The 27,889-nt window shown below is 35.0% G+C and overlaps 1 protein-coding gene across 1 annotated transcript; it reads right to left on the bottom strand.

Moving 5' to 3' along the window:
• Nucleotides 1–270: 270 nt before the first annotated feature.
• TDRD15 (tudor domain containing 15) lies at nucleotides 271–27,745 on the bottom strand. Its single transcript, XM_040496158.1, has 3 exons — nucleotides 21,526–27,745; nucleotides 17,348–17,460; nucleotides 271–1,625 (listed from the first exon to the last, which is right to left on the bottom strand). The coding sequence occupies exons 1-2, from the start codon at nucleotides 27,743–27,745 to the stop codon at nucleotides 17,402–17,404; spliced, it is 6,279 nt and encodes a 2,092-aa protein (XP_040352092.1). The 3' UTR covers nucleotides 271–1,625; nucleotides 17,348–17,401.
• Nucleotides 27,746–27,889: the final 144 nt, after the last annotated feature.

The following is a 27,889-nucleotide window of genomic DNA, read 5'->3' as shown; positions in this document are numbered from 1 at the left end:
AAAACCTAGACTTATGACCTACCTTGGGGCAGGAGTCAGAAATTCTATGGATGGAAAAATAAGGGGAACCCAAGCAAATGAAAATAAAGTGCAGGAAAAACAAAACATACCTAAGAATGAATAACATGGTCATATTTATTCATTTATATTAAATTTATATATATATATATACATATATATATGAGGCTTCTGTAGAATACAATGTTTCTTCAAAAAAATCTATCGTCTCTTTAGGCAGCTGAAATATATTTTTCCTTTAAAAAAAAAAGTCTTAAGTATTGAGAAAATAATCCTAAAAGAGGAGTAGAAATAAAGCTAAAAGGAATTTAAAACCACAGAAATGAATGCCACTAGATGGCAGTAAAACCCTCAAATTATGGAAATATTTTATCTGCTAGAAAAACTTGCTTTTATCTTCATCTCATAAAAGTATTCAAGTTATGTATATATAGATCACGAATAAAGTCCCTTAAAATATAGACTTTAACCCTTATTAATAAAAGAGGTTAACATTAATAATTACCTATATCCTAGGTCATCTATAAGTCATTTTCATTTTTTAAAACTCATGAATAATGCCCTCGAAAAAGTTGACAAAATATTTAATATGTATTCATCTCAAATCTATGTGTAAAATATTGAGGCAAACTGAAGGAATCATATTTATTGAGTTTTAAATCAAGTAGAACACAATGCAAACTAAACGGAACGTTTACAAATAAACTAGTACAGTGGCACATCTACTCTCTGGAATTCAGATAGCCAAAGGACTTAGCATCCCAAAACCAAATAAATGAATAAGCAAGCCATTAGGCAGATAAAATGTGTCAGACTTTTTCACTGAAATTCACTTTACTCATTACCAGGCCTCTACTCTTACTATACACCAAGAGCACTGAGGATTCTTTATAACATGGTTTATAAGTTATCCAGTTGTTCCAGTTACTACCTCAAGGCTTAGTGTATAAAACACAACTATTCTATTAAGTTTATGGGTCCTGAAGCTTAGGAATTTGGATATGAACATGATGGAGCTGGCTTGTCTCTGTACAATACCCATGGCTTCAGCAAGGAAAACTCAAATGGCTGGGGTCTGGAACTGTTGACAGGAGGCCCTACACATTGCCTCCCCACATGGCTTGGGTTTCCTTACAACCTGGATGTGGTATCTGGATTTCTTGCATGATGGTCCAAGACACCAGTTACAAGTGCTCCAGAAAATAAGGTGAAAGCTACGTTACTGTTTGTGAACTACCTTTTTAAGATCACACAGCATCACTTCTACTCTATGCTTTGGTCACAGCACTCATAAGCCTGCACAGATCCAAGGGAAGGATAATTATATTCCCCCTTCTTGATGGGAACAGCTAAGTCAAAGTAGATGAAAGCTTAGAAAATATTACCGAGATAATCTTTGGATAATAAAGTGTGACGCAGTTTGCCCTCTGGCCCCAGTTCATATCATTCCCATATGTAGAATATACTACACCCTCCCCCAAGACCTCCAAAGTCTCAATCCATTATGGCATCAGAACAGTCTCAGACCTCATCATCTAAATCAGGTCCAAGTGTAGATTAGGCTCCCAGAAGTAGTTCCCCAAGGACAATCCTCTTGATCTGAAGACCTATGAAACAAAGTGGCATGTTAGCCCACACACATCCAACATACCACTGTGGGGCAAGCATAGAACAACTTCTATAGGCACACTCATTCAAAACTAAGAATCAGAACACATGCAGTAATTGCTTGGAAATCTCTTGAATTTCCAAATTGCGTGGAAACTAAATCCTCAGTTCATTAGATAGATTTTCATGTTTTCCATACTATGGCAGTGGCAATTTTGCTAGATTTTCTTTAACATATATAACAAAGATTTCCAGTCTCCTTTCCTCCAGCTTTCAACATTTTCCTCAACTTCCTTAAAGCCCTCACTGACAGCCTCCTTGAGGACCTTCAGGCTTCCTTCCAGTTTCTGCCCACTCTTCAGTCCAAAAGCTATAGCAACATCTCATGTCTGGTACCAAAGTCTATTCCATTTATTATTTATTTCCATGTAACAACTTATTCTGAAACCCAGTGATAAAAATAATAATATTATGTCACAGATTCTATGAGACAGAAATTTGGAGAAAACATAGAAAAGTTGGCTTATCTGTGTTCCACAATGTCTGGGCCTTATCTAGGGAGACTCAAATGGTCCTACACTGGAACTATCAAAAAAAAAAAAAAAAAGGATCTAAACATAACCTGTTCATGTAGCTTCAGTTCCCTCAAAGCATGGAGGCCTCAAGGTAATTGGATTACTTACATGGCAATGCAGCATTAAGCATAACTATTCTAGTGAACAAGTCAGAGGTACATAGCCTAATATGTACCTCACAAATCAAGCACCATCACTTCTCCATACTCTTTAAAAAGAGTATGGAGACAGGAGATAGTGTTGTGGCCAAATTCAGAAACTAAAATCCTGTCAGTTTATCTAGAAATGAGTGATGAAAACAAAGTACTACAGACAATACACACAATGACAGGAGGGAACACGAATGCTTGTAACACATGTGTTTTTTCTGTCTCTCAAAATCCTATTAAAATAACATGGAAAAAAATAACATGGGAAAAAAAGCCACTTTGGGTTCCTCATGCACTGAACAAAGAAGAAGAGTTGTAGATATTGACTGAGGCGCCTGATCCAGCTTCTACTAGAGAACTAAGGTAGAAATTAAACAAGAGATGAGAAGACTATTCCCAGAATCCAAATGATTGCCTGTATTACCTTCAAGTGCTTCCTTATTGAATGGTAGAAGTTTAATGACAAACTAGGGAAGTCTTGTCTTGGCTGCAAAAGTAACTGCCCTATGATAAACAACTGGACACAAAACCTAGAGAACATATAAAACTGTTTGCAGGAGTTGCACAGCACCCATGGAAGGGCTACAATCCTTGAGAAAGGTAACATGCGTGATTCGTCCAAAATTATTTGAACCATGGGCAGGAAGTGAGGTCAAGCATGGAGCAGTTTTACTGAATTAAGGATGCAGAAATCAAAGGTCAAGGCTATTTATAGCAACTGGGATTTGTGTGCCACAGTTAGAGCCACAGAGGATGAAACTCAGAAGCCCGCATGGTAATTCTCCAGGTCCTCAGTGAACTCCTAGTCCACAAAGCTACAGGGCAAGACTCCATAGTTAGTGTAGCTATGTTAAGAGGTTGAAAGCTGAGAAGAGATTCTGGAGGCAACAGAGTGCTTGGGAGATTTTGCAGTTTGGGCCAAGCCAGAATAGAAGCACCCTGGAAAAACAACCCAGGCATTCAGCGGAGACCCCAGAAAAGTTATGCCATAGAAGATACAAAAAGCATGAAAACAAAATTAAATAGATGTGCCCTTAAACTAGATACTGATAAAATCCAAGTGATCCATTAGCAATTTAACCACCTACCAGAACAAAAAGTTTAAATCTTAAGAGGATAACATAATCCAAAACTACAATTTACATACACAGTGTCTTCCATGTAATTAAAAACCAGGGAAGAAAGAGGAAAAAGCGACAGATAACCAAGAGAAATTATTAAAGTAGACATTAATGATAAAAACTCTCAAACTTGGACTAGAAAATATCTTCCTCAACCAGATTAAAGGTTAAAACACCTATCACAAATATCATACTTAATGGTGTAAGACAGAAGGCCTTTCTCCTAACATGGATGAGACATGGATGCCTGCTTTCACCACTTCTCAACGTTATACTGGAGTACTCTCCGCCAAGAAAAAAAAAAGGGGGAAAGGATCCAAATGGAAAGGGAAAACTTAAATTTTACTTGCATACAACATTCTATATGCAGAAAATCCAAAGAACTATACTCATACACATATAAATTAGAATAAACAAGTACAGAAAGGTTACAGAATACAAGGTTAAAATTCAAAATCAATTGTGTTCGGGTAAACAATGAATTAGAGAATTAAATCAACAATATATTTCATGCAACAAAGGAAGAAAATATCTAGAAATAAAGAGTAAGAGTTTCAAGACTTGTGCACTAAAACTTACAAACATTGTAGATGGAAATTAAAGATAAACACACAGATATTCCCTGTTCATGGATTGGAAGATTCAATATTGTTAAGATAGCAAGTCTCCCCTAAAGAATCTATAGATTGAATCAACTGCTGTAAAATCTAGTTTTGTTTTTTTTAGAAATAAAAAATGATCATCACATTCATGTGGAAATGTAATAGACCCAAAACAGCAAAAGCAATCCGGAAAAAGAGAGAGAGAGAGAGAGAGAGAGAGAGAGAGAGAGAGAGAGAGAACTTACCCTTTGATTTCAAAAATATTCCAAAGCTATAGTAATCACAACAGTGAAGTACAGGCAAGAGACTAGTTCCATAGATCAACGGAAGAGAATTAAGAGTCCATAAATAAATCATTTTGGGTCAAGTGATTTTGCCAAAGGTTCCACAACAACTCAGTGAACACAGAATAGCCTTTTAAAATAAATGGTGATGCCAAGAAGAATAAATTACCTAGGGATAAATCTAACCAAAGATGTAAAAGATCTGTATGCTGAAAACTATAGAAAACTTATGAAGGAAATTGAAGAAGATATAAAGAAATGGAAAAACAGTCGGTGCTCGTGGATTGGAAGAATAAATATTGTCAAAATGTCAATACTACCCAAAGCTATCTACACATTCAATGCAATCCCAATCAAAAATTGCACCAGCATTCTTCTCAAAGCTAGAACAAGCAATCCTAAAATTCATATGGAACCACAAAAGGCCCCGAATAGCCAAAGTAATTTTGAAGAAGAAGACCAAAGTAGGAGGCATCACAATCCCAGGCTTTAGCCTCTACTACAAAGCTGTCATCATCAAGACAGCATGGTATTGGCACAAAAACAGACACATAGACCAATGGAATAGAATAGAAACCCCAGAACCAGACCCACAAACATATGGCCAACTCATCTTTGACAAAGCAGAAAAGAACATCCAATGGAAAAAAGACAGTCTCTTTAACAAATGGTGCTGGGAGAACTGGACAGCAACATGCGGAAGATTGAAACTAGACCACTTTCTCACACCATTCACAAAAATAAACTTAAAATGGATAAAGGACTTGAATGTGAGACAGGAAACCATCAAAACCCTAGAGGAGAAAGCAGGAAAAGACCTCTCTGACCTCAGCCGTAGCAATTTCTTACTTGACACATCCCCAAAGGCAAGGGAATTAAAAGCAAAAGTGAACTACTGGGACCTTATGAAGATAAAAAGCTTCTGCACAGCAAAGGAAACAACCAACAAAACTAAAAGGCAACCAACGGAATGGGAAAAGATATTTGCAAATGACATATCGGACAAAGGGCTAATATCCAAAATCTATAAAGAGCTCACCAAACTCCACACCCAAAAAACAAATAACCCAGTGAAGAAATGGGCACAAAACACGAATAGACACTTCTCTAAAGAAGACATCCGGATGGCCAAGAGGCACATGAAAAGATGCTCAACGTCGCTCCTCATCAGGGAAATACAAATCAAAACCACACTCATATCACCTCAGGCCGGTCAGAGTGGCCAAAATGAACAAATCAGGAGACTATAGATGCTGGAGAGGATGTGGAGAAACGGGAACCCTCTTGCACTGTTGGTAGGAATGCAAATTGGTGCAGCCACTCTGGAAAGCAGTGTGGAGGTTCCTCAGAAAATTAAAAATAGACCTACCCTATGACCCAGCAGTAGCACTGCTAGGAATTTACCCAAGGGATACAGGAGTACTGATGCATAGGGGCACTTGTATCCCAATGTTTACAGCAGCACTCTCAACAATAGCCAAATTATGGAAAGAGCCTAAATGTCCATCAACTGATGAATGGATAAAGAAATTGTGGTTTATATACACAATGGAGTACTACGTGGCAATGAGAAAGAATGAAATACGGTCCTTAGTAGCAAGATGGATGGAACTGGAGAGTGTTATGCTAAGTGAAATAAGCCACACAGAGAAAGACAGATACCATATGGTTTCACTCTTATGTGGATCCTGAGAAACTTAACAGAAACCCATGGGGGAGGGCAAGGAAAAAAAAAAAAAGAGGTTAGAGTGATAGAGAGCCAAAGCAGAAGAGACTCTTAAAAACTGAGAACAAACTGAGGGTTGATGGGGGGTGGGAGGGAGGGGAGGGTGGGTGATGGGTATTGAGGAGGGCACCTTTTGGGATGAGCACTGGGTGTTGTATGGAAACCAATTTGACAATAAATTTCATATATTGAAAAAATAAATAAAAATGGTGATGTAAAAACTGGAAATCCACCTGCAAAAAAATAAAGTTATATCCCACCTCATACCACATACAAAAATTAACTCAAAATAGATCAGAGACCTAAATATAAGTTAAGATTTTAAAACTCTTAGGAAAAACTTTTATAAATATTCGCCATCTTGGATTAGGTAATGACTTCCTATGTATGACACCAAAAGCAAATGCAAAACCAACAAAAATATGGATACACACTGGACTCCATCAAAATTAAATAATTTGTGTTTCAAAGGGAGATCAAAGTGAAAAGACAACCCAAAGTGGGGGAAAATATTTATAAACCATATACAGGATAAGGGGCCTGTATCCAGAAACAAACTCTTACTACTCAACAAGAAAGAGACAAAAAAAAATATTAATGGTAACAATTTTTGAAAACTTTTATTTAAGGAAGATATACAAATGGCTAAGAAGCACATGGAAAATACTCAATATCATTAGTGAAATACAAACTAAAACCAAAAGATACATTTTCACATCCACTAGGATGGCAAGAATGAAAATGACAGATGAAGAACCAAGAGATGGTTGTTTGAAAATATAAGCAAAACTGATAAATCTTTAGCCAGACTCATCAAGAAAAAAGAGAACTCAAATGAAATGATAAATGGAGAAATAACAAACTACACCACAGAAATAAAAGGTAAGACTATTATGCCAACAAATTGGACAACCTAGAAGAAATGGATAGATTCCTAGAAGCATAACCTTCCAAAATTGAATCAGGAAGCAACAGTAAATTTGAACAGACCAGTTACTAGCAATGAAATAGAATCAGTAGTCAAAAAATCTCCCAACAAACAAAATCCAGGACCAGACAGCTTCACAGGTGAATTCTACTAAACATTTACATGATTTAAAGGATTTAAATTTAAAGAAGAATCAGTACCCATTCCTCTCAAATATTCCAAAAAAACAGAAGAGGAAGAAAGCTTTCAAATTCATTCTAGCAGGGCAACATTACCCTGAGACCAAACCAAACACAAACACTACAAAAAAAGAAAACTACAGGTCAATATCTGTGATAAACATAAAAAATTCCTCAACAAAATATTAGCAAACCAAATATAATACATTAAACAAAATCATTCACATCAAGTGCAATTTATTCCAGATATGCAAAGGTAGCTCAATATTCATAAATATATTCAAAATGATATACCACATTAAGAAGAGAAAAATCTCAACAGATTCAGAAAAAACATGTGATAAAGTACAACATCCATTCATGATAAAAAAATGTTCCACAAAGTCGATGTAGAATGAACACACCTCAACATAATAAAGGCCATATATGAAACATGCACAGCTAACATCATATTCAATGGTGAAAACTGGGACCCTTTCCTCTAAGATCATGAACAAGGATGGTCACTCTCACCATTTTTATTTGACATAGAAGTCTGTGCACAGCATTTAGACAAGAAAAAGAAAAAGCATCCAAATTGGTAATGAAGAAGTAAAACTTTACTATTTGCAGATTATATTAAAATGTGTATAAGAAACCCCTAAAGACTCCAGGAAAAAAAAAAACTACTAGAACTGTTAAATGAATTCAGTAAAGTCACAGGATACAAAATATATAGAAATCTACTTATTATACACTAATAATGAAATAGCACAGGGTAATTAAGAAAACAATCCCACTTACAATTGTACCAAAAATACCTAGGAATAAACTTAACCAAGGAGGTGAAAGATCTATATTCCAAAAACTATAAAATGTTGATGGAAGAAATTGAAGACACAAACAAATGGAAAGATGTTCCATGCTCATGGATTAGAAGAGCCAACATGGTTAAAATGTTCATAGTACCTAAAGCAGCCTATGGATTTACTGCAATCCCTATCAAAATAATCAACATTTTTTACATAACTAGAATAAATAATCCTAAAATGTGTATGGAACCACAAAAGACCCCAAATAGCCAAAGCAATCTTCAGAAAGAACAAAGCTGGAGTATTATAATCCTAGATTTCAATGTATGCTACAAAGCTATAGTAATTAAAACAGTATGGTATTGGCACAAAAACAAACACACAGATCAGTGAAACAGAATAGAGAGCCCAGAAACAGACCCACACTTATATGTTCAATGAATCTACAATGCAGAAGGCAAGAATATATAATGGGGAAAAGACAGTCTCTTCAACAAACGGTGCTGGGAAAACTGGAGAGCTACATGAAAAATAATAAATCTGGGTCATTTTCTTATACCATACAGAAAAATAATCTCAAAATGGATTAAGGACCCAAATGTGAAACTTTGAAACCATAAAACCCCTTGAAGAAAACATAGGCAGTAATTTCTTTAATATCAGCCATAGAAATATTTTTCTAGATAGGTCACCTTGGGCAAGGGCAACAAAAGCAAAATTAAACTAATAGGATTACACCAAAATAAAAAGCTTTTGCACAGCAAAGGAAACCATCACAAAGCAGACCACCGCCTATTTACTGAATGGGAGAAAATATTTATAAATGACATATCTGATAGGGGCTAATAACCTAAATATATAAAGGACTTCTATAACTCAACACCAAAAAACAAACAATCAAATTACAAAGGAGTGGAGGACTTGAATAGAGTTTTTCTAAAGACAACATACAGATGGCCAACACACGAAAAGATGATCAACATCACTAATCAGCTGGGAAATGCAAATTAAAATCACAATGAGATATTACCTCACATCTGTCAGCTAACATCAAAAACGGAATAAATAACAAGTATAAACAAGGATGTGGAGAAAAAGGAACCCTCATGCACTGTTGAAGGGTATGTAAATTGGTTCCACTACTAGGGAAAATAGTATGTAGGTTTCTTACATTAAAAACAGAATTACCATATGATCCAATGATTTCAGTATCAGGTATTTACCCAAAGAAAATAAAAACGCTAATTTGAAAAAGATACATGCACTCCTATGTTTATTTCAGCATGATTTATAATAGCCAAGAAATGGAAGCAACCCAAGAGTCCATCCATAGACGAATGGATGAAGAAAATCTGGTACATGTATCTGCAATGAAGTATCAGTCACTCAAGAAAAAAAAAGTCAGGAATCTTCCCAGGTACACAACACAAATGGACCTAGAGGCTATAATGCTAAGTGAAATAGGTCAGAGATTAAGCCAAAATGAATTTAAAAAAAAAAAAAAAAAAAGACCTTAAATGGAGAGAAACAGTGGTTGCCGGTGCGGGGTGGGTGGATTTTAAAGAAAGACACAACATATTGACAAGGATATAAGGATACAGAGAATCAGCAAAACCTCCATATAGTCAATAGGAATATAAAAATGGTACAGTCACTTTGAAAAACAGTTTGGATTTTTTAAACATTAAACATGACTTTACCAAAAGACCCAGTAATTCCACTCTTAGGTATATATCCAAGAGAAATGAACACATTCACATAAAGGTTTGTACATATATATTTTTAGCAGCATTAATCCTAACAGTCAAAACTTAGAAATATGTATATTTATTCAATGAAATACTATTAAGCAATAAGAAAGGATGAACTACTGATACACACTATGATATGGATGTAGCTCAAAAACATTTTACTCAGTGAAAGAAGCCAGACATAAGAGACCAAATATCACGATTCCATTTATATAAAAAGTCCAGAAAAGAGAAGTGTTAAGGACAGAAATTAATGTTTGCCTGAAACAGGGAGTGGGGGTAGAAAAGGATATGGGAATTAACAGTAAATGTATGTAGGAATATTGAATAATAAGATGTTGTAAAAGTTTTTAATGGGGATAGTTGCACAACTTGTGACAAATACCAAACACTGAATTGTACATCTGAAAAGAGCTTATGAAAAAAGAAAAGAGCTTATCATATGATATGAAAATATGCCTAAAGTTAAAGATATTCAGAGGAAAACAAAAGCTGAGAAAATCACTGTTATTGGATCCAAATTAATATAAATAAAGGGGCATTAAAAAATAACCTAAAAATGGACACACTTCAAAATATATGGGCTGCACCTGAAGAACACTTAAAAAGTTGTTTCTGTGGGTGCCTGGGTGCCCAATTAGTTAAGTGTCCGATGCTTGGTTCTGCCTCAGGTCATGATCTCACGGTTCATGGGTGTGAGCCTGCATCAGGCTCTGTGCTAACAGTACGGAGCCTGCTTGGGATTCTCTCTCTCCCTCTATCTCCACCCCTTCCCTACTCTTCATCCTCTCTCTCACTCTCTCTCTCTCAACATATAAACTTTATAGCAGTTTCTGGCATTAAGCACTTCTATTACAAAAGACAAAGATCTAAAATAATAGCTACTTTAAGAAGCTAGAAAAAGCAAATCAAGCACAGTAAAAGTCAAAGCAGAAATGAAACAGAAAATGGAAGAACCATGGGGAAAAAATGGAATTTCTTTCAAAGGAGAAATATAATCCTACATAAAAACTTTCAGATGATAGAGGAGACCTTTCCCAACTCATTCTGTTCCCCTGATACCAAATCCAGAGAAGACATAACAAAGTGGGGAAAAAAGAACCATAGACCAATATTCCTTATAAACAAAATTCCTTTAATAACACTAGCACCAAATATAGCAAGACATTAAAAAGATTGCATAACATGCCTACATGAGACATCACAGAAATGCAAGGGTGTTTTAACATTCAAAAATCATATTTTGGTCTTCCCAGGAAGGTTTCCTATGACCAGCTGACAGAGGATATTTTAACAATCAAGTATGATCCATAAATTGGTCAACACAGTATGCCATTGCAAGCCAGCATGCACTACTGCCTGACTACATGCCCATTCAGGGACATCCCTGAAGGAACAATGCTAAGAAGAAACTTTCCCTTTGGGCACACCCTACATCCTTTCTGAATGGCAATGGAAGAAACCTAAGGTAATCACATATAGACTGCCACACAGTGGTAACTGGTTAAGTTGGTTGGCTGGGGCTCAGAAGGTACAAGTATGGAAGACAAAGATAAGGAAACCTGCAGAAGAGGCATTTGGATGAGCCAGTGGTAATGACCATGTGAATCTTGGCATATCAATCTTGGTGATTCATCTCAATGCTTATCATAGGCATCCTCCACAGGAGTAACACTCAACCAGATGAAGAGAATTACCCATCCAGAGGGTTTCATCCTACCTCTATTCTCTACCTCTAGTGTACAACGACCCAACAATTCCAGCAATGAAACCCAGACACAGCCAACAGAAATGCACATACATGTTCATGAAATGGCACGCAGTTATTTCCCTTATTATTTGCAATAGTTGAAAACTAGAAAAATTGTCAAGAGTAGAATGAATAAATTTATACCCTACAATAAAAATTATTTATTCAGATATGAAAACGAATGGGGTGCCTGTGTGGCTCAATTGGTTAAGTGTCTGACTCAGTTTCAGCTCAGATCATGATCTCATGGTTCATAAGTTCAAGCCCACATAGGGCTCTGAACTGACAGCACAGAGCCTGCTTGGGATTCTCTCTCTCCACCCCTCCCCTTTTTGTGTTATAAATAAATACATAAATACATAATTTTAAGAAATTAAAATAAATGAACCATAACTACACACACAAAAAAAATGGATAAATCTCATACTTAAAAACTGTGCAAAGAGAAACAAAAACATACTACTGGAGTGCCTGGGTGGCTCAGTTAAGTGTCTAACTCTTGGTTTTGGCTCAGGTAAAAACTTAAATAAAAAAAAAAAAGCATACTATCAGTTCCATATATAACCATTAAAAGAAAAAGACATTATTTCTTGGTTGTTGGCAAAATTAGGTGGTAAAACTACTTTAAAGACACAAAAAAAAGGAACATAGTGCCACAAAAGTCAGGGTAGTAGTTCCTTTGGAGAGGAGGGCATAAATATTTGAGAGGACAGGAGAAGAGCTTCTGGAGTCCTGGTAATGATCCATTTTTGCACTGTGTAGCAGTTACACAGGTGTTTTATCAGAAAGCCTGTAGCTATATATCTTGGTTTTGTACACTTTTAGGTCTACACTTAAAAATAACAAGGTTTAGGGGTGCCTAAGGTGGCTCAGTCGGTTAAGCATCCAACTTGGGCTCGGGTCATGATTTCACGGTTTGTTAGTTTGAGCCCGGTGTCAGGCTCTGAGCTGTCAGCACAGAGGCTCAAAGCCTGGAGCCTGCTTCAGATTCTGTGCCTCTCTATCTCTCTGCCCTCTCCCACTCACACTATGTCTGTCTAACATAAACATTAAAAACATTTAAGAAAATAACAAGGTTTAGGGGTGCCTAGGTGGCTCAGTCAGTTAGGTGTCCAACTTTGGCTCAGGTCATGATCTTACAGTCCATGAATTCAAGCCCCACATCCGGCTCTACACTGACAGCTCAGAGCCTGGTGCCTGCTTCAGATTCTGTCTCCCTCTTTCTCTACCACTCCCCCACTTGCACTCTGTCTCCTGCTCTCTCTCAAAACTAAACATTAAAAAAACTTTTTTTTAAATAACAAAGGTTTAAAAATGCTAATAGCTAGTAATAGCTATTATGACCAATAGCTAATAATGACATGTATAGAATGATCTAGACTAAGGATGCCATTCTCCCCACCCTAGCGATCTCCTTTTTCATTTATTTTTTGGTTCTTGAGGTTTGAGATTTTATTCCCTTTAATTTTGAAATCCCTAAACTAGATATCAGAATTTCATTACATTTCTCTGTTCTTCTCTAAACAGTCTCAAGGAATAGCTTATCGAATTCATAAGCTATACATAAGCTTCATACATGTAATTTTTAAGAAGCTTTACTGAAATATTCAGGGGTCATAAAATTCACCTTGTTCAAGTGTACAGATCAGTAAGTTTTAGTATATTTAAAGAATTGTGTAACTACTGTCACCATTTAACTTCTGAACATTTTCAGAGCCCCAAAGAGAAACTCCACACCCATGAGTAGTCACTTTCTATATTCCCAACTCCCCTCAGGCCTTGGTGATCAAAACAAAATAGGGTGATTTTACTGAGTCAGTTGTACGTGGCTGTACCATGTGGCCTCTAATTTCCTTCCTTGTAGGTCTAAGTTCCCTAGCATATCTTTGAAGAATCAGGCTCACAGGTCATTTTTTAAAATTGTTTTAGTGTATATTTATTTCTGAGAGACAGAGCACAAGCAAAGGAGGAGCAGAGAGAGGAGGAGACACAGAATCTGAAGCAGGCTCCAGGCTCTGAGCTGTCAGCACAGAGCCTGATGTGGGGCTCAAACCCAGGAACTGTGAGATCATGACCAGAGCTGAAGTTGGATGCTTAACCTACTGAGCCACCCAAGCGCCCCATCACAGGTCATATTTTTAAAGTCTTTTTCCAACTGGTCCCCCAATCCCAGGAAGTAAAGTGCACGGTCTTCTGTGGTCCTAAAGCACCTTATTATATACCTTTATTACATACCATGTACCATTCTTTGTTATAATTACTAATCTGCTTCCACCACTATAATGTAAGTATCTTAAAAACCAGAATTTGACTCGTTTTTGTATCTCCTATATCTAACACAGTTTGATGAATGAATGTACCATATAGAAGACTATAACAAGATTATAAAAGATAAGGTTTTAGTACTAAGGAGAAGATTTTCAGAGATTATCAATATGTTCAAGGACACAGAGACAAATATATTATGAAATAGCATTATAACATTAGTCAATAACTGATCACTTTGTGATTAATGAAAAATTATGAGAAAACTAAGAAAATACATTAAAACCATTAAATAAGATGTTAATGTATCATCAAAGGGGAACTTCTATAATAACCTTAAATACTCTTAGTATGGCTATCATGATATAACCTAAGAAAAATTCTAGAAGTCAAATGTAGAAAATAAATATAATGCAGGAGACTCTTAAAAAGTTGAGAAGTATATCCAAATTATAGGCCAAATAAAAAGATATATAATTTTTAAAACTCCAGCATTCCTTCAAAAGTGAAAAAAAATGAAAAATTAAAAACTGTTTTGAGAATTAGAAATACCTTTAAAGAGAAAAAAAATTGTGCCGAGTGTCTGAGTAAGGACTAATTTTGGTTAAAGGACATGTTAAAGTGAATTCAATTTTTCATCACTATATGCACAAGGTATGATTCTGTTAATGCTATATTGCCCTTTTAAAACATACTCATTGAGATTTTAGCAAACTATATTTATAATGTTTTACTGTGAAAAAGTAACTCAAAATACTCAATATACAAAACAAAAATAATTTCCGTTGAGCGTACACAACTAGACCAAAAGAAGTTTTTAAGCAATAGCAGAGTTAAATACACATATAAAAGTCAGAAAAAGTTATAGGGGTGTCCGGGTGGCTCAGCTGTTATTTGATTCCAGCTTAGGTCATGATGTCACAGTTCATGAAGAGTTCGAGCTCCACATCGGGCTTCGCACTGACAGCATGGAACCTGCTTGAGATTCTCTCTGTCCCCCCACCTCTTTCTGCCCCTCCGCCACACTCAAAAGAAATAAAGTTAAAAAAAATAAAAGGGGGGCATCCGGGTAGCTCAGCAGGTTGAGCGTCCCACTTCAGCTCAGGTCACAATCTCGTGGTCTGTGAGTCTGAGCCCCACATCAGGCTCTGTGCTGACAGCTTGGAGCCTGGAGGCCCTTCAGATTCTTTGTCTCCGTCTCTCTCTGCCCCTTCCCCACTCATGCTCTCTCTCACTCTCAAAAATGAATAAATGTTTTAAAAAAATTGAATACACACACATATTTGAATAATGCATACGTGAATATTTTTTAAAAACCAAATCAATTATCATTTCTGAAGAATACTTTTTCTATTCTTATAAAATTTTACATGAGTTCAAAAAATAACATTTTTAAATTTATAGGAGTAAAGCAAAATTACAAATGAATTTAGGGGTGCAGTCAAACATCTGACTGGATCTCAGCTCAGGTCATGATCTCATGGTTCATGGAATCGAGCCCCACACAGGGCTCTATGCTGATATCATGGAGCCTGCTTGGGATCCTCTCTTTCCCTCTTTCTCTTTCTCTATCCCTTCCCTGCTTGAGCATGCACAAGTGCTCTCTCTCAAAATAAACTTAAAAAAAATTATCAAGTATGTTTCTGAGAAAAATTTTAAAAAAATAAATTTAAAAAGTAAAGCTTAGCAATCCTCAACTTTGAAATATTTTAATCTAAAAATGTAAATGTGCTACTTCCCAAATTTTAAATCAATAGTCTATTGCCAACATTCATAAAATAACAGCTTCTACGAACTTAAATTCATACAAGTGTTTTAGAGTAGGAAAAAGCATTATTTTAATATTGACTTATCTGTAAAATCTAATAAAACTTAATCCTAAGAAAATATAAATTTTAAGGTGAATATGCTATTTGTTTTTGCTTGAAAGTACTCTGAATAACTATATTACTATACATCCTCCATGTTGTAATTTTACAGTATAACAAACTAGCTAATGTAGAACAAAAATAATAATGTAGCTCCATAAAAAAGAGGAAAATGGTTTTAAATTAAGCTCTTTATCTTAAAAGGAAACAATTTTAATCCTTTCTTCAGTTACTTTCTAGATTGGGCTTCCGTCTAATAAAAAATCAGTTAGGAATTAACTGAAACGTAGTCTTGTAAAAACATTTTCTACAGTATTTAATAACAAATGCTATAAATAAATTTGTGAAGTTTGTCTATTTCTAAACATAAAATACTGTACCTCAAGACACATAAATGAAATTAACAGAACTCTGAAAAACTGAAGAGGTATGAGGCCCTTCATGATAAAACTGGTACCAAAAAACACCCATTAATACTACTTTATCTTACTTTATTCATTTCTTTTGTTTAATTATCCAAATCATTACTTTGCCATGTTTTATGGTAACAAAACAACAAAAGCAACCCAGTATTAAATAGTCACAGAAGTTGTATAAAGTGAATTCATTTTCTAATAGAAGTACTTTTCTAAATTGCACAAAATAATCTGTGAGATCTGGTGAAGTTTGGAGGAAAATGACACAAAAGTATTCAAAGAAATTCGATTATAAAGAGTAAATATTAAATTCTCTGCTCTAAAATAATCACAAGCCACAGATTAATTTGGAGCGTAAAAATATGAAGCCTCCCTGCACTGAATAAACTTTCAAGATACCCAACTTAAACTCCTATATATTCATAAACAACAGCATTTCTGGAAATTACTTCCTAACCTCAAAAAAATGACAGTATTAATACATTCAATATACATGTACAATGATAAACTGGATTCTCCATACCTAGCTTAGGAAATTTCTAAATTTCCCCAAATATTCTCTAAATCACCAAATCTCTAGTTGTTCAAAACTATTTGGTGGACACTGACTCTTAAGTACATTTGCATGATTTTATGGTTCTATCCTGGCACCAAAACAATACTCTAAATTTGCTCAATAAATGTTTACTTGAAAAATAAATTTAATTCACAGTTAAATACACTGACAAAATATCTACCCCCCCCCAACCAAACAGCAGTGTTCTTGAATGGCACAAATATCTACAACTAATGAACAACCAAAAGTGTAAAACCAAATTTAAAAAAAGGTATGACTGCAAAATAAAATGAAAGAAAAATCCCACTGTATGATCTAAAGAAAGGGAAGAATAGGATTAACTCTGACTTCTCTTCCATATCCTATTAATAAGTGCCAGTCCTAAAAGCACCCATATTTTCCTGGGAATGCAGTCCTTATAGCCTTAACTCTCTATGTATTTTCCATGATTTCAATGATGTCCCTACAAAGCAGCAACTGAAACAAAGGTTTCAGTCAGGAAAGACACTTGAAAAATACAGATAATGGTAAAATATTATCTAATGACTGTGGAAACACAAGCAAAGAATGGTTTATCAAATGTTTAAAATACTTTAGGAGTGAACCACATTTCCTAAGTAATCTTCTACAAACAAATCATCACAATTCCTGGTCACATAGAATTTCTGTAGCATTCTAATCATTGTCTCCTAGGGAAATAATTTGAACAATCTAGATGCCTTGAAGATACCTTTAATATTAGAAATTGTCATATGCTTACCACTTTTATTATATATTTGGAGCATCTACAACAAAACAGTAATTATTCTGTATCCTATGTATTATTTGTTGCCAAACTGATACATAGAGGATCTGAGCTTTCATCTCCCTTCACTGAAACACAAGCAAAAACAGTAATAATTAATATGCTGTAATATAATTTTCCAAGTATTATGGGTCTAATTCATAGTCAAGATTTTATTTTGAAAATACCTTCTATGAACAGAATTTTTTTAGTTAACAATTTCTAAAAGTCACAATTGAAAAAGGTAAAGGAGGAGTGAAGTATGGCATAATCAGATTACACATATACTATAATATATACATATAATTGTACGTAACAACTGAAAAGATCTTTTCTTAAACAATCACTAATATATACCCATTTTGGAAAAAATACATATAGCCTGTTCTAATCTTTATTTAGAACTATAATTATCTCAATCATAAATCCTATCTTCCAAATAGAAATTTAACTGTTAATCTAACCATTGTACTATAGATATAGATATACACACACACACACACACACACACACACACACACACACACTGCCCTACATATTTCAGTTTCTTGCAGAGCAGCATCAACAATTTTTCAAATTGCAATTTCACAAAAGATTTACAAAACAAATACATTAGAGCTTTATTGGGATGGCTGATATTTCTAAAATTTCTGAGCACTTACTCTGCACCAGATACTAGTGAAAAGGTTTTACACATTTCAACGTATTCAGTCCTCACAAGAAGCCAAATGCATAGTTATTATTTCCATATTCCAGATGAAAAAACTGAGGCACAGCCATGTTAGAAAGCTTACCTACAGTTTCACAGTTAAGGGATTAAGCAGGAATTCAAACTCAAGGAGCAAGGGGCCTCACTGACCTTACTTTTAAATACCATGCTACATCCGATGCAAGTGATTCATAAGTGTGTTATCACCTACAAGTCTCGTATTTTCAAAATTCAGTCTAACATTTTACATGCCTGTCAGCCATTCTCCGTGGATATCTAGGTGTATTATTTCAAATGTAAAATGTCAGACAAAATTCTCCTCTAAAGTTGGTTGCCATTCCAAATTTCTTTCAAAGGTGTCCTCCAGTTAAATAAGGAAGCATAGGAAGGTAGCACAAATCAACATAACGCAGTACTTCATTACCAAAGAGTGACTAGATACTTCTGTGCTTTTTGAAGGGTTGTTACATTCTTTAGTTCCCATAATTATCTATTCAAGGACTTCCAGGAAAAACAAACAAGCAACAACAAAAACCTGCAAAAACATCCTGGGAAAAGACTAGTAACTTTTAAGAAAACAATCTGCAAACAAAAATAACTAGTTTGAATATTTTAATACTGATATGTTACAGTAGGGTGAAACTAGGGGAAAGTTAAGCCAATTTTCTAAACATAAGAGGCAGCAACTTCTATAATTAAAACAATACCTGGGCAAGGCAAAATAAATGTATTATACTTTGAGGTCATTTCTAACATCGTGGCATTTTTACTATATTTATTTCAAATTAAGTTTAGCACAGAATTGCTGTAATTCACTATGTATAGTCTGGCCTCCAAATACAGGAGGAATAGATTTTAAGACTTTTCACAAAGTCCAGAATTGTTTTCGCTCACAAAATAATTCAGAAAGTTATCCACAATCGTCTCTAAAACAGTGGTTCTCAACCTTCTCTGTACATTACAATCACCCAGGGGGTTTTTAAATCCTCATGGAGGCGGTAGCCTGACCAATTAAAACAATCTCAAAGTGAGACCCAGGCATCAGAATTTTTTAAAGCTTTCTTTCTTAATGTCAGTGCAAAGTATAAATTCAACAGCATGGCCATTAGAGCCACTTTTCCAGTTTCCTTAATAGGCAACAATTTCAACTATTGCTAACTTCAACCAAGAACTAAAACCATTTTGCCCTAGATTCAAAGCACGTGCAGGCAATAGTAACAAACAGCAGTGGCTACTACACTACGACTGGTGGACAAGTAATCGGGGCTAGGAGTTTGGACAGTACACAAGGCAATGAAACCACTTGATGTTTTCTTATTTTTTTGTTTTACATGGATCATGGCAAGCGTATTAGAAAATTCTTAGTCCATGAAACCATGGTTCTTGTATTTGTCTCACTCAAATTTATGATTTTTCCCTAGTGAAGATTTTTTTAATTTAATGTTTGGTTCTTTGTTTTCATAATAGCTACTTTTACTTAATTCACTTACTGGTTCACTCTGTACTAGGAATGCAGGAGGCAGGATAGAGATGGGGACCAAGAGTGGGTTCTTAAGGAAAAACAAAGATGGTGGAAATAAACACATGTAAAGTAAGAACAGAAGGTATAGAAATGCCAAAGTGTATGGGCTGATGGTCAAAAGCTTATAGAAAACTCTTCCTCAAATATCTAACTCCTTTCCAAAAGGCAGTATCAGTAATTAATAAAAGACTTTGGATGTGGAAACATCAGAGTTGCTAGTAAACAAGGAACTGAGGTTTTTCTCTTTAGAGCCATTGGCAATTTACTTAATTTCCCTGAGCATCATTCATAAAATAGTAATAATAATTTGGGGGAGGGGTGCTTCTTCCCATTCCTGGGGTTTCCTTCCATGTACAAGTATTCACGGGTGAGGTATTCTCCTAGCCTAATACTCTGGTTTGTTCACTCCCTTACTTACACTTGGAGTAGGGCCACGCAGAAGGACAAAGGTATAGGTCAGTTTAGTCTCTTCCTCCTTCCCCCCCTTTCTTTTTTGGACATAAACGCCTCAACCTGTAAGTTTTACATGGGTAGACCCCCAATATGGAGAAATTCGCCTCTGTGGGTAAGTCTAAATTGTTGACTTGGTGTTGGTAAACCCCTTTCCCATTGATACAAACCCACATCCATCAATACTGGTTTGGGGTGGGTTTTTTTAACATTTTATTTTTTGAGAGACAGAGGCAGAGCACGAGCAGGGGAGAGGCAGAGAGAGAGGGAGACACAGAATCCAAAGCAGGCTCCAGGCTCTAAGCTGTCAGCACAGAGCCCAATGTGGGGCTCAAACTCACGAATCGTGAGATCACGACCTGAGCCAAAGTCGGAAGCTGAACTGACTGAGCCACCCAGGTGCCCATTGGCTGTTTTGTTTTGTTTTTAATGTGATATTTTGCTCATCAATGGTTTCTCTCCTTGTCCATCTCTAAAATGGTTTAGAATTCAGGCAAAGAAATGGGTACTAGTTATTGGACTCCATTTAAACCTTAATATCCACCTACTTCATAGAATTTGGTAAGCTTTAAAAGACATCATACATCAAAAAATCTTAGCACAGTACCTAGAACATAGTAAGCACTCTACCATAACTGCTAATAACAAAATACTCAAAAATAAGAGGACCAATTTTAAAGCCTTTATCAATTAACTATAAAACACCTCAATATGAATTCAAATGAAATACTCCTTCTAAAATACATCAATAAAAACAAGATCCCTCCCCTCATTGAAAGAATGTAACCGGCTATAATACTAGAGATAATATGGAATAATAGATTTATAGTCAGAACATTCATTAAAAAAAGGGAACATTTATAGCCTACGAAATCCTCAGTAACTAATCCATACAGAAAATAAAATACAATGTGCATAAGCAAAATCAGATAACATAAAACATTAAAATTTATTATAGAATCAGTTTGACATCTAAAAAATTTAAGAGGAAATATGTTCAAGTCAGTTTATACTATAAATTTAACTTTATTAGCAATATGCTAAAAGTACACTCAAAAAATCTAAATAAAGATATATTTCATCTGATAAACACATAACAGAAAATTGGTTCTCCAAAATGAGCCCAGGAGCTCACTAATAGCAAGATTTATTAACTAGAGATCTATGGGCCTTTAGTTTTGTGAAACCCTTGAAACTATCTATAAAATGTCATGTATGTGTACATGCACATATGGTTAAAAATTCTCTCCACTTTCATTACATTCTCAAAGGTTACCATTCAAAACAGGAAAATATCCTCAAGCATCATTTTATAATTAAGTAATCACTCCCAGTTTATCCATTTATTGATTGTCTAGTGAGCTTCTTGCACTATGATTTTTTCAATTTGGATAATCTTAGCATATAATAAACTTTCAAGGAATAAAAAACAATATACAAAAAAAAGCTGTTTTTTTTTAAATAGGTACCTACCTTTTAAGTGTTCCTCAGATATAATTTTTTCATTAACACGCAGTGCTTTTATCCTTGTTCTCAAATCCACTGTGTTATTTTCTTGTATTTCTTCAGTTGGTAGTTTTTCAAAAATGTTTTCAATGAAATTAGTGTTATTCTTCAAATCATTCAGTAGTTCCCAAAATGAAGCTGCTGTACATGTATCAAATGTGATGGTACTTCGGGGATTATGTTTTCCAATGTCAGCCTTCCTCAGAGTTAAATTTCTAGAATATAATCGCATACTGATATTGCTTTTCCTTAAGTTCTTATAGACCTCCTTCTTTACGGTTTTCTCTTTTAGTTTTTGTTTCTCAGTGCATATACAGCTTGTATTTTCTCTTTTGTAACAATTTTGATCTAACAATGGGAAAACAGGCTTACTCTGTAATTGATACTGGATTTCAGTAGATCCACTAGTACTAACTCCATCATTAAGATGATCTGAATCTTTAGAATATACTGCAAAACCACATACAACCAACATATCTGCCAAACTGTTTTTCTCATGAATGACATCTACTTCCAGTTTTGTTTCAAAATTATACCTCCTCAACTGAAAAACTAAGCCTGGTTTACTTAGCTGATCTTGAAAAAAGCTTTTGGCTTCTTCACTCCAATGCTTCCCCTTAGCAGGTAAGATACCACCTAAGATACAAGGATAACTTAACCTTGGTAAATTCAGAAGTTCCACAGGAACAACTTTGAGATTTTTTGTATCTGAATAAGGTATGTAAACAGAAAATCCATAGTCGATCAACACAAGTAGTAAAGACTGATTAGAGACTTCAGAAATTTCTACTCGATTCCACTGATCTTCCAGTTCATATTTGAACAAACAACTAGCACCAGGAAATATGCACTCTTGAGGCACTGTTTGTAAGTTTTCTGGTAGATCAGAAAGCAACACAAAGAGAGATTTCATTGTGTCAAAGAAATCTTCTAACTGAACACAGAAATCTGATGGATCAGAAATAGCAGTGGCAATACCAGAATACTGCTTTCCATTTTGGAGTTGGGCCCAAGTATATGATCTTATTGTACATGACCCAGGAGACTTAGATTCCATATTAAAAATCGTTCCTGAAGATCTAAGTTTGTTTTCAACATGAACTATATTTAAATTTAAATATTCAAAAAGTAACAGGCCATCTACCAAAATGTCTACTTCCCACACAGAGTCTAAATATTTCAGGAAAAGAATATTTATTTCCAGATGACCAAATAAACACACAATAGACTCAAATGACCTGTTTCTAAAATTTTCAAACCAAATCCATTTACAAGCCACAGCCTGTCTTGGAATATTTCTTATTTCATTACTAAGCACCTTGGTATTACCTAAAGGTACTATTTCATACCTACCACGATCTACTAAAAAAACAAGCACTTTATCATCAACACACTTTTCTACTTTTGATCGATACCATTTCAAGGTTTTTTTAGATTTTGCCAAGCACTCTAGGCCTTTTTTAATAGTTCCCATTGATAAAGGTTTTTTTACTTCTTTAGTGATTAATACTGTTAAATCTGATAAGATTTTTTTATTTTTTGATAACTTCACATAAAATGTCCCACTTTTTGAGACATAAAGTATTTCAGCCTTTTCCAGTTGGCCAGGTTTTAACTCTTCAAAAGGAATATTACCCAGCTGTTGGTAGGGTGGTTGAAGGATCATAGAACCTTCATATTCATTTGATCTTCCTTTCTTAATTTCATTATCCTCACCAGAACTCACTTTTTGAGAGAAAACCGCTGGCATCTGCAATCCTGTTTGCTGAAGTTTTGAACATGCTGTCCATTTCAGTAGTTCATTAATAACAGATGTTCCATCACAAATGATATTTACTTCCCATTTCTGCTCATGCTTTTTCAAAAATTCACATGCAACTGTTTTGTTACTTACTCTTGATGCAAAATAATCCACAGTTTTACTGTCCCATATTTCATCAGGCTCATTCCACTTGACTCCACTAAGAAAAGAATGGATTCCTAGCTGAGGAATTGTTAAGAATTCCCTTTGAAATTCATAAATTTTTGATGTGCTTATTACCGCAGTGTTACCATAGTCAATAAATTCCACTTCAAAAGAATTTCCTGGCAAATTTTTCTTAATGACTGCTCTGTAAATGGCATGGTCACCAGAGTATTCGGCAACTACAAGGTCTCCCACCACAGGCTTAACTGATTTTCTCTCTTTCACTATCTTTGTTCTTCTTTCATTTAGAGCATCTGCAAGTCTGATGATTACATTTTCATTATCAACAAGCTGAATATGGAAACTTGCTGGATTACTGACACTAGAAACATATCCTTTAACTTTGGCATTCAAGTAAATTTTGGGTTGAGGAAGATCCTTGATCTGTGGTCTAGTAAGATTATATGGGTTTTGAAAGTCTGCTTGATTTAATTCTTGGATAAAAGATGGTGATACAACCCTTACTGATTTCTGGCCCACATCATTTTCATCAAGAGTATGTGCAGATCCAGGGACAATTTTTACACCTTTATTTTTGAATCCATCACTCAAAGACTTCACTTTGTTTTTTGACACAGGTTCAATTTTAAAACAGGCCGATGGTTTCAAAAGCTTGGCATATGTACTTTTGGGATTCATTAACTGATCTGTTTTGCTTTCAGAATATGTTACTACGTGAGTCTTATTTATATTATTGGGATAGTGGTTTTCTGTTTTGCCTTTCAAAGAAATAGTAAGTCTCTTATTCTCACTTATTTTATGACCCTTTTCCACACAGCGTGCTTGATCACAATGTTTTTTTCCATAAGCATGAAGCAACATTTTAATTTTCTGATTTATATGTTGATATCCATCATATAATTCTACACCAAGCTGGCCATCTGACTCCCTGGACAATATTATTGCCCTTAATCGTTTTCCCAAAAAATTATCTTTAAACCAGCTATTGATTTCTGCTGGAACATCTACATCTCTAAGATCTGACAAAAAACACTTACTAGCTTGCATAGGTGTGAACAGCAACTCTGGAAACTGATCTGAAATAGCCTTCAATGTACTTCCTTCTACTAATTGCTTATTTCCAAAGTCCACAAAATAGACCAGAAAGTCAGTTAATGAATCTGTTGGCATTGTTAAAGCTCGATAAAAGAGACCATCCTCCACATACTTAGATATGCACAGTCTCATTTTACTAGGATCATATTTTGGACAATTTTTGAGATTACTAATCTCTGTGATTTTTGTTTCTATCATCTCCAGGTCTTTATTATTTCTACTAAGTTGGCAATAAAACCTTCTGGGACTATATATGTGAGATATGTATATTTCTTCCTCACTTCCAATTTTTATGTTAAAGGAAGAATAACAGTAACTGTAAAGACTAACTGAAGATGGGAATGGCTTTGATAATGTAGTATACTGTGCAGAGCCATGATTCATAAGAAATTCTTTTGCACTAGTAAGTGGAGATTGCAAATCCACTAAGTGACATAAAGAGTTTGGATGTGTAAGAACTAAGGCATAAATGGTACAAGTCAATCCTTTAGATGAAGAAATAAAATTCCCAAAGTCTCTGCATGCTTCTCTTGTCCAACTGAATGATTTACAACTAATGGGTTCAACTAAATGATTAAGACTACATCTGAAGGCTTGGCTTTCTAACATAAGAAAATGTGGGTTAATAGCACAAAGATCTTTAATTAAAACTCTTTGCTGGTAACCATAATCAACAAATACTATGTCAAATTCTTTTCGTGATACTCGAGTCAAAACAGCAGCTCTATACCACTTCCCATCTTTGGAATACTTAGCAACACAAGCAATCTGCCCAATCTGATAAGGATCTGAATGAATGCTATAGTAATTCTGAATTTGTTCCATTAGTAATTTTAGGTCTTCTAACTTACATTGAAGCTGGCATGAGAAGTCACCTGGGCCACAATAAGAAGAACACTTAACCTCAAGGACTGTTCCTGGTTTAAACATATATTCTTTATAAGGCCGTGGTGACTCAGTCCCCACAGACAAGGTGAAAGGACTTTTTAAGTCTGAGAAATTAACAGCTGGGGTTTTTACCAAAGACAAGCTACTTTCTTTTAGCTTATTTGAATGGTAAAGTTTAGGTCCTTCAAGAAAGGCAGATAGGACTTTAATATTAACTTTGTTTTTAAATTTTAAATTTAACACTGAATATTCACTTGCAGATTTGGGATAACACTCTGGCTCTACTTCCCAATATTCTGCATATCCAGCTTGTAACATAAGAGGGACAACATCAATAATTTCTGAGGCTTCAATACTCTGAATATTTACAATGTATTTGTCATCTTTTTTTGCTACAACCTGCAGCAAAATTTCTTTGTTCAAGACAATTTTTTTAAAATAGTCAATTGCTGCCTTCACCCATAAATCTTCAATAGGAAATATATGTGCAAGTGAACAGCACATGGCTAAGGCAGGCAACTCACAAAACTCTGGAAGCAAAACTTTTACATCAAAAAATGGTATGGAATCAGTATTTCCATAATCTAAAAAATAAACATTAATCTTACAGCCATTAATTTCAGTGATGACAGCTCTGTAAAAATGTCCATCCTTGCTGTATCTAGCACAACAAAATAATCCAGGTTCTGGATTTCTTAGAATCAGTTCACTATTTTCACACAAATCATAAAATTTGTTTATATTTTTCATTATATCTTGAAGTTCATTCTGATGTTCATTAGTACGTACCCAGAAATTTGATGGGTTTAATACATATACTACAAAAGCTATATAGGCAGCCTCTATCTCCATCTCTACAGTTTTAATAGGAAAACCTACTTTCAAAGAGTTTTTATTTAGATAGTCTATTGACAATTCAGTATTTCCAACAAAACGCTCAACTGCAAAGCCATTTACATCAGCAGCACTATTCTCTTTAAACATACTAGAGATTTTTGATTCAGACACTGGACAGATTACTTGTGTGCCTATAGTCTTCAGCAGACACTTAGAATTAATTGTAGACTCCTGAGTTTGTAGTGTTACATAAAACAAATGTTCATCTTCATTGAACCAATCGATGTGTGCATATACTGTTTGTCCTAACAAGGCTTGTTTAAATACACTCAATTGAGATTTTCTGGCATCTCTATCTGGACTGTTTAAATATGTCAGAGAACATGGAAATGAAAATAATGGTACTAAAATAAAATCCTGTTTAAGTTTCTTTACGTGGATTGAAGGTATAGCCTCAGTACTACCATAATCCATGAACCAAATTTTCACCTGATTATTGGGCAAGAGCTGCTGAAGAATTCCTCTGTACCACTGTCCATTTCTTCTTTTGGCAACACAAAGTAGTCCAAAGTTATCACATGTGGGACTACTTACTTGACCGATAGCATCATAATGCAAAGTCATACACGCTGTTAAATTTTCTAACTCTGGAATCCATTTAATTAGTTGACAATAAAATTTACTTGGGCTCAATGCAGAGGATACCTTTATACTTTCAATACTGCCTACTGACAAAGATGGCTGCAAATTATCCAGAACATGTTGAACATCAACTGGAGGATCATTCTTACTTAACAATTCAGGTCTTCTATGTTGTAGTAAATCGGGCATTTCTTGTGGGAATTCTTTTAACATTTCCACAATAAGACGAAATGAATCCCCATCAATAAGTCTGCCTAATTGTAACTCAAGAACCTGGGATATAATTTTTGGTACTTCTAGAAGAGTCCTTTGAAGAGGCAACACAGCTTGTACACAACCTTTCACTTGTAGTCCAACTAATGACTTAAAATAATTCAAAGCTTTAAGAGGCCATCTTTCCCCATTTGGTAGTATGTTGGCAAAAATACCAAATATTACCCGTGGTGGTAGCTCAAATAAGTTGCCACAGGCTGAAGCAACCTGTGTACTATCAACTCTTAGTTCTTCTCCGTGATCTATGAGGAGCACTGTATAGAGTTCATTTTTCTTTTCCATGACTCTTCCTCTCTGCCATTCTCCAGATACTCTTTCTTCCACCAAACAAAATTCATCAATGTCCACATTAGCTTTTACTTTTGGAATATGCTGAATTTCCCTCTGTAATATGTGGTAGTCAAACTCACATTCAGTATTATTTCTGCCTTGAAATTTCACTAGAACATCCTTAGGAAAACATTCTATATGTGATATTGTCAGATCCATGTCTAAAAACATTGGTAACAGAGATGTGGAATCCATTTTCTAAAAAGCAAATAATAAGTACTAATTAGCTTCTGCACAGGCAACTGTCACAACTAAATGAAATTTGCCACATAGAGACCTGAAACTAGCCTTATATAAATTTGGTATGTAGACATAAACCTTAAAATCATTATATGCCTG

Source organism: Herpailurus yagouaroundi, unplaced genomic scaffold (genome assembly GCF_014898765.1).
Source record: "Herpailurus yagouaroundi ecotype Mexico unplaced genomic scaffold, PumYag 188, whole genome shotgun sequence".
Classification (NCBI taxonomy): Eukaryota; Metazoa; Chordata; class Mammalia; order Carnivora; family Felidae; genus Herpailurus; species Herpailurus yagouaroundi.
Note: the sequence above shows the minus strand (reverse complement) of the source record. Positions and strands in the feature narration are given on the sequence as shown.

What these genes read in the sequence shown, in the direction of transcription:
- TDRD15 (XM_040496158.1), bottom strand. Translation starts at nt 27,745, where the DNA reads ATGGATTCCACATCTCTGTTACCAATGTTTTTAGACATGGATCTGACA. An exon ending in ATCTGAGGAACACTTAAAAG is followed by an intron (nt 17,461 to 21,525) that starts GTAGGTACCTAT and finishes CTTGTGTTTCAG; the next exon opens with TGAAGGGAGATGAAAGCTCA.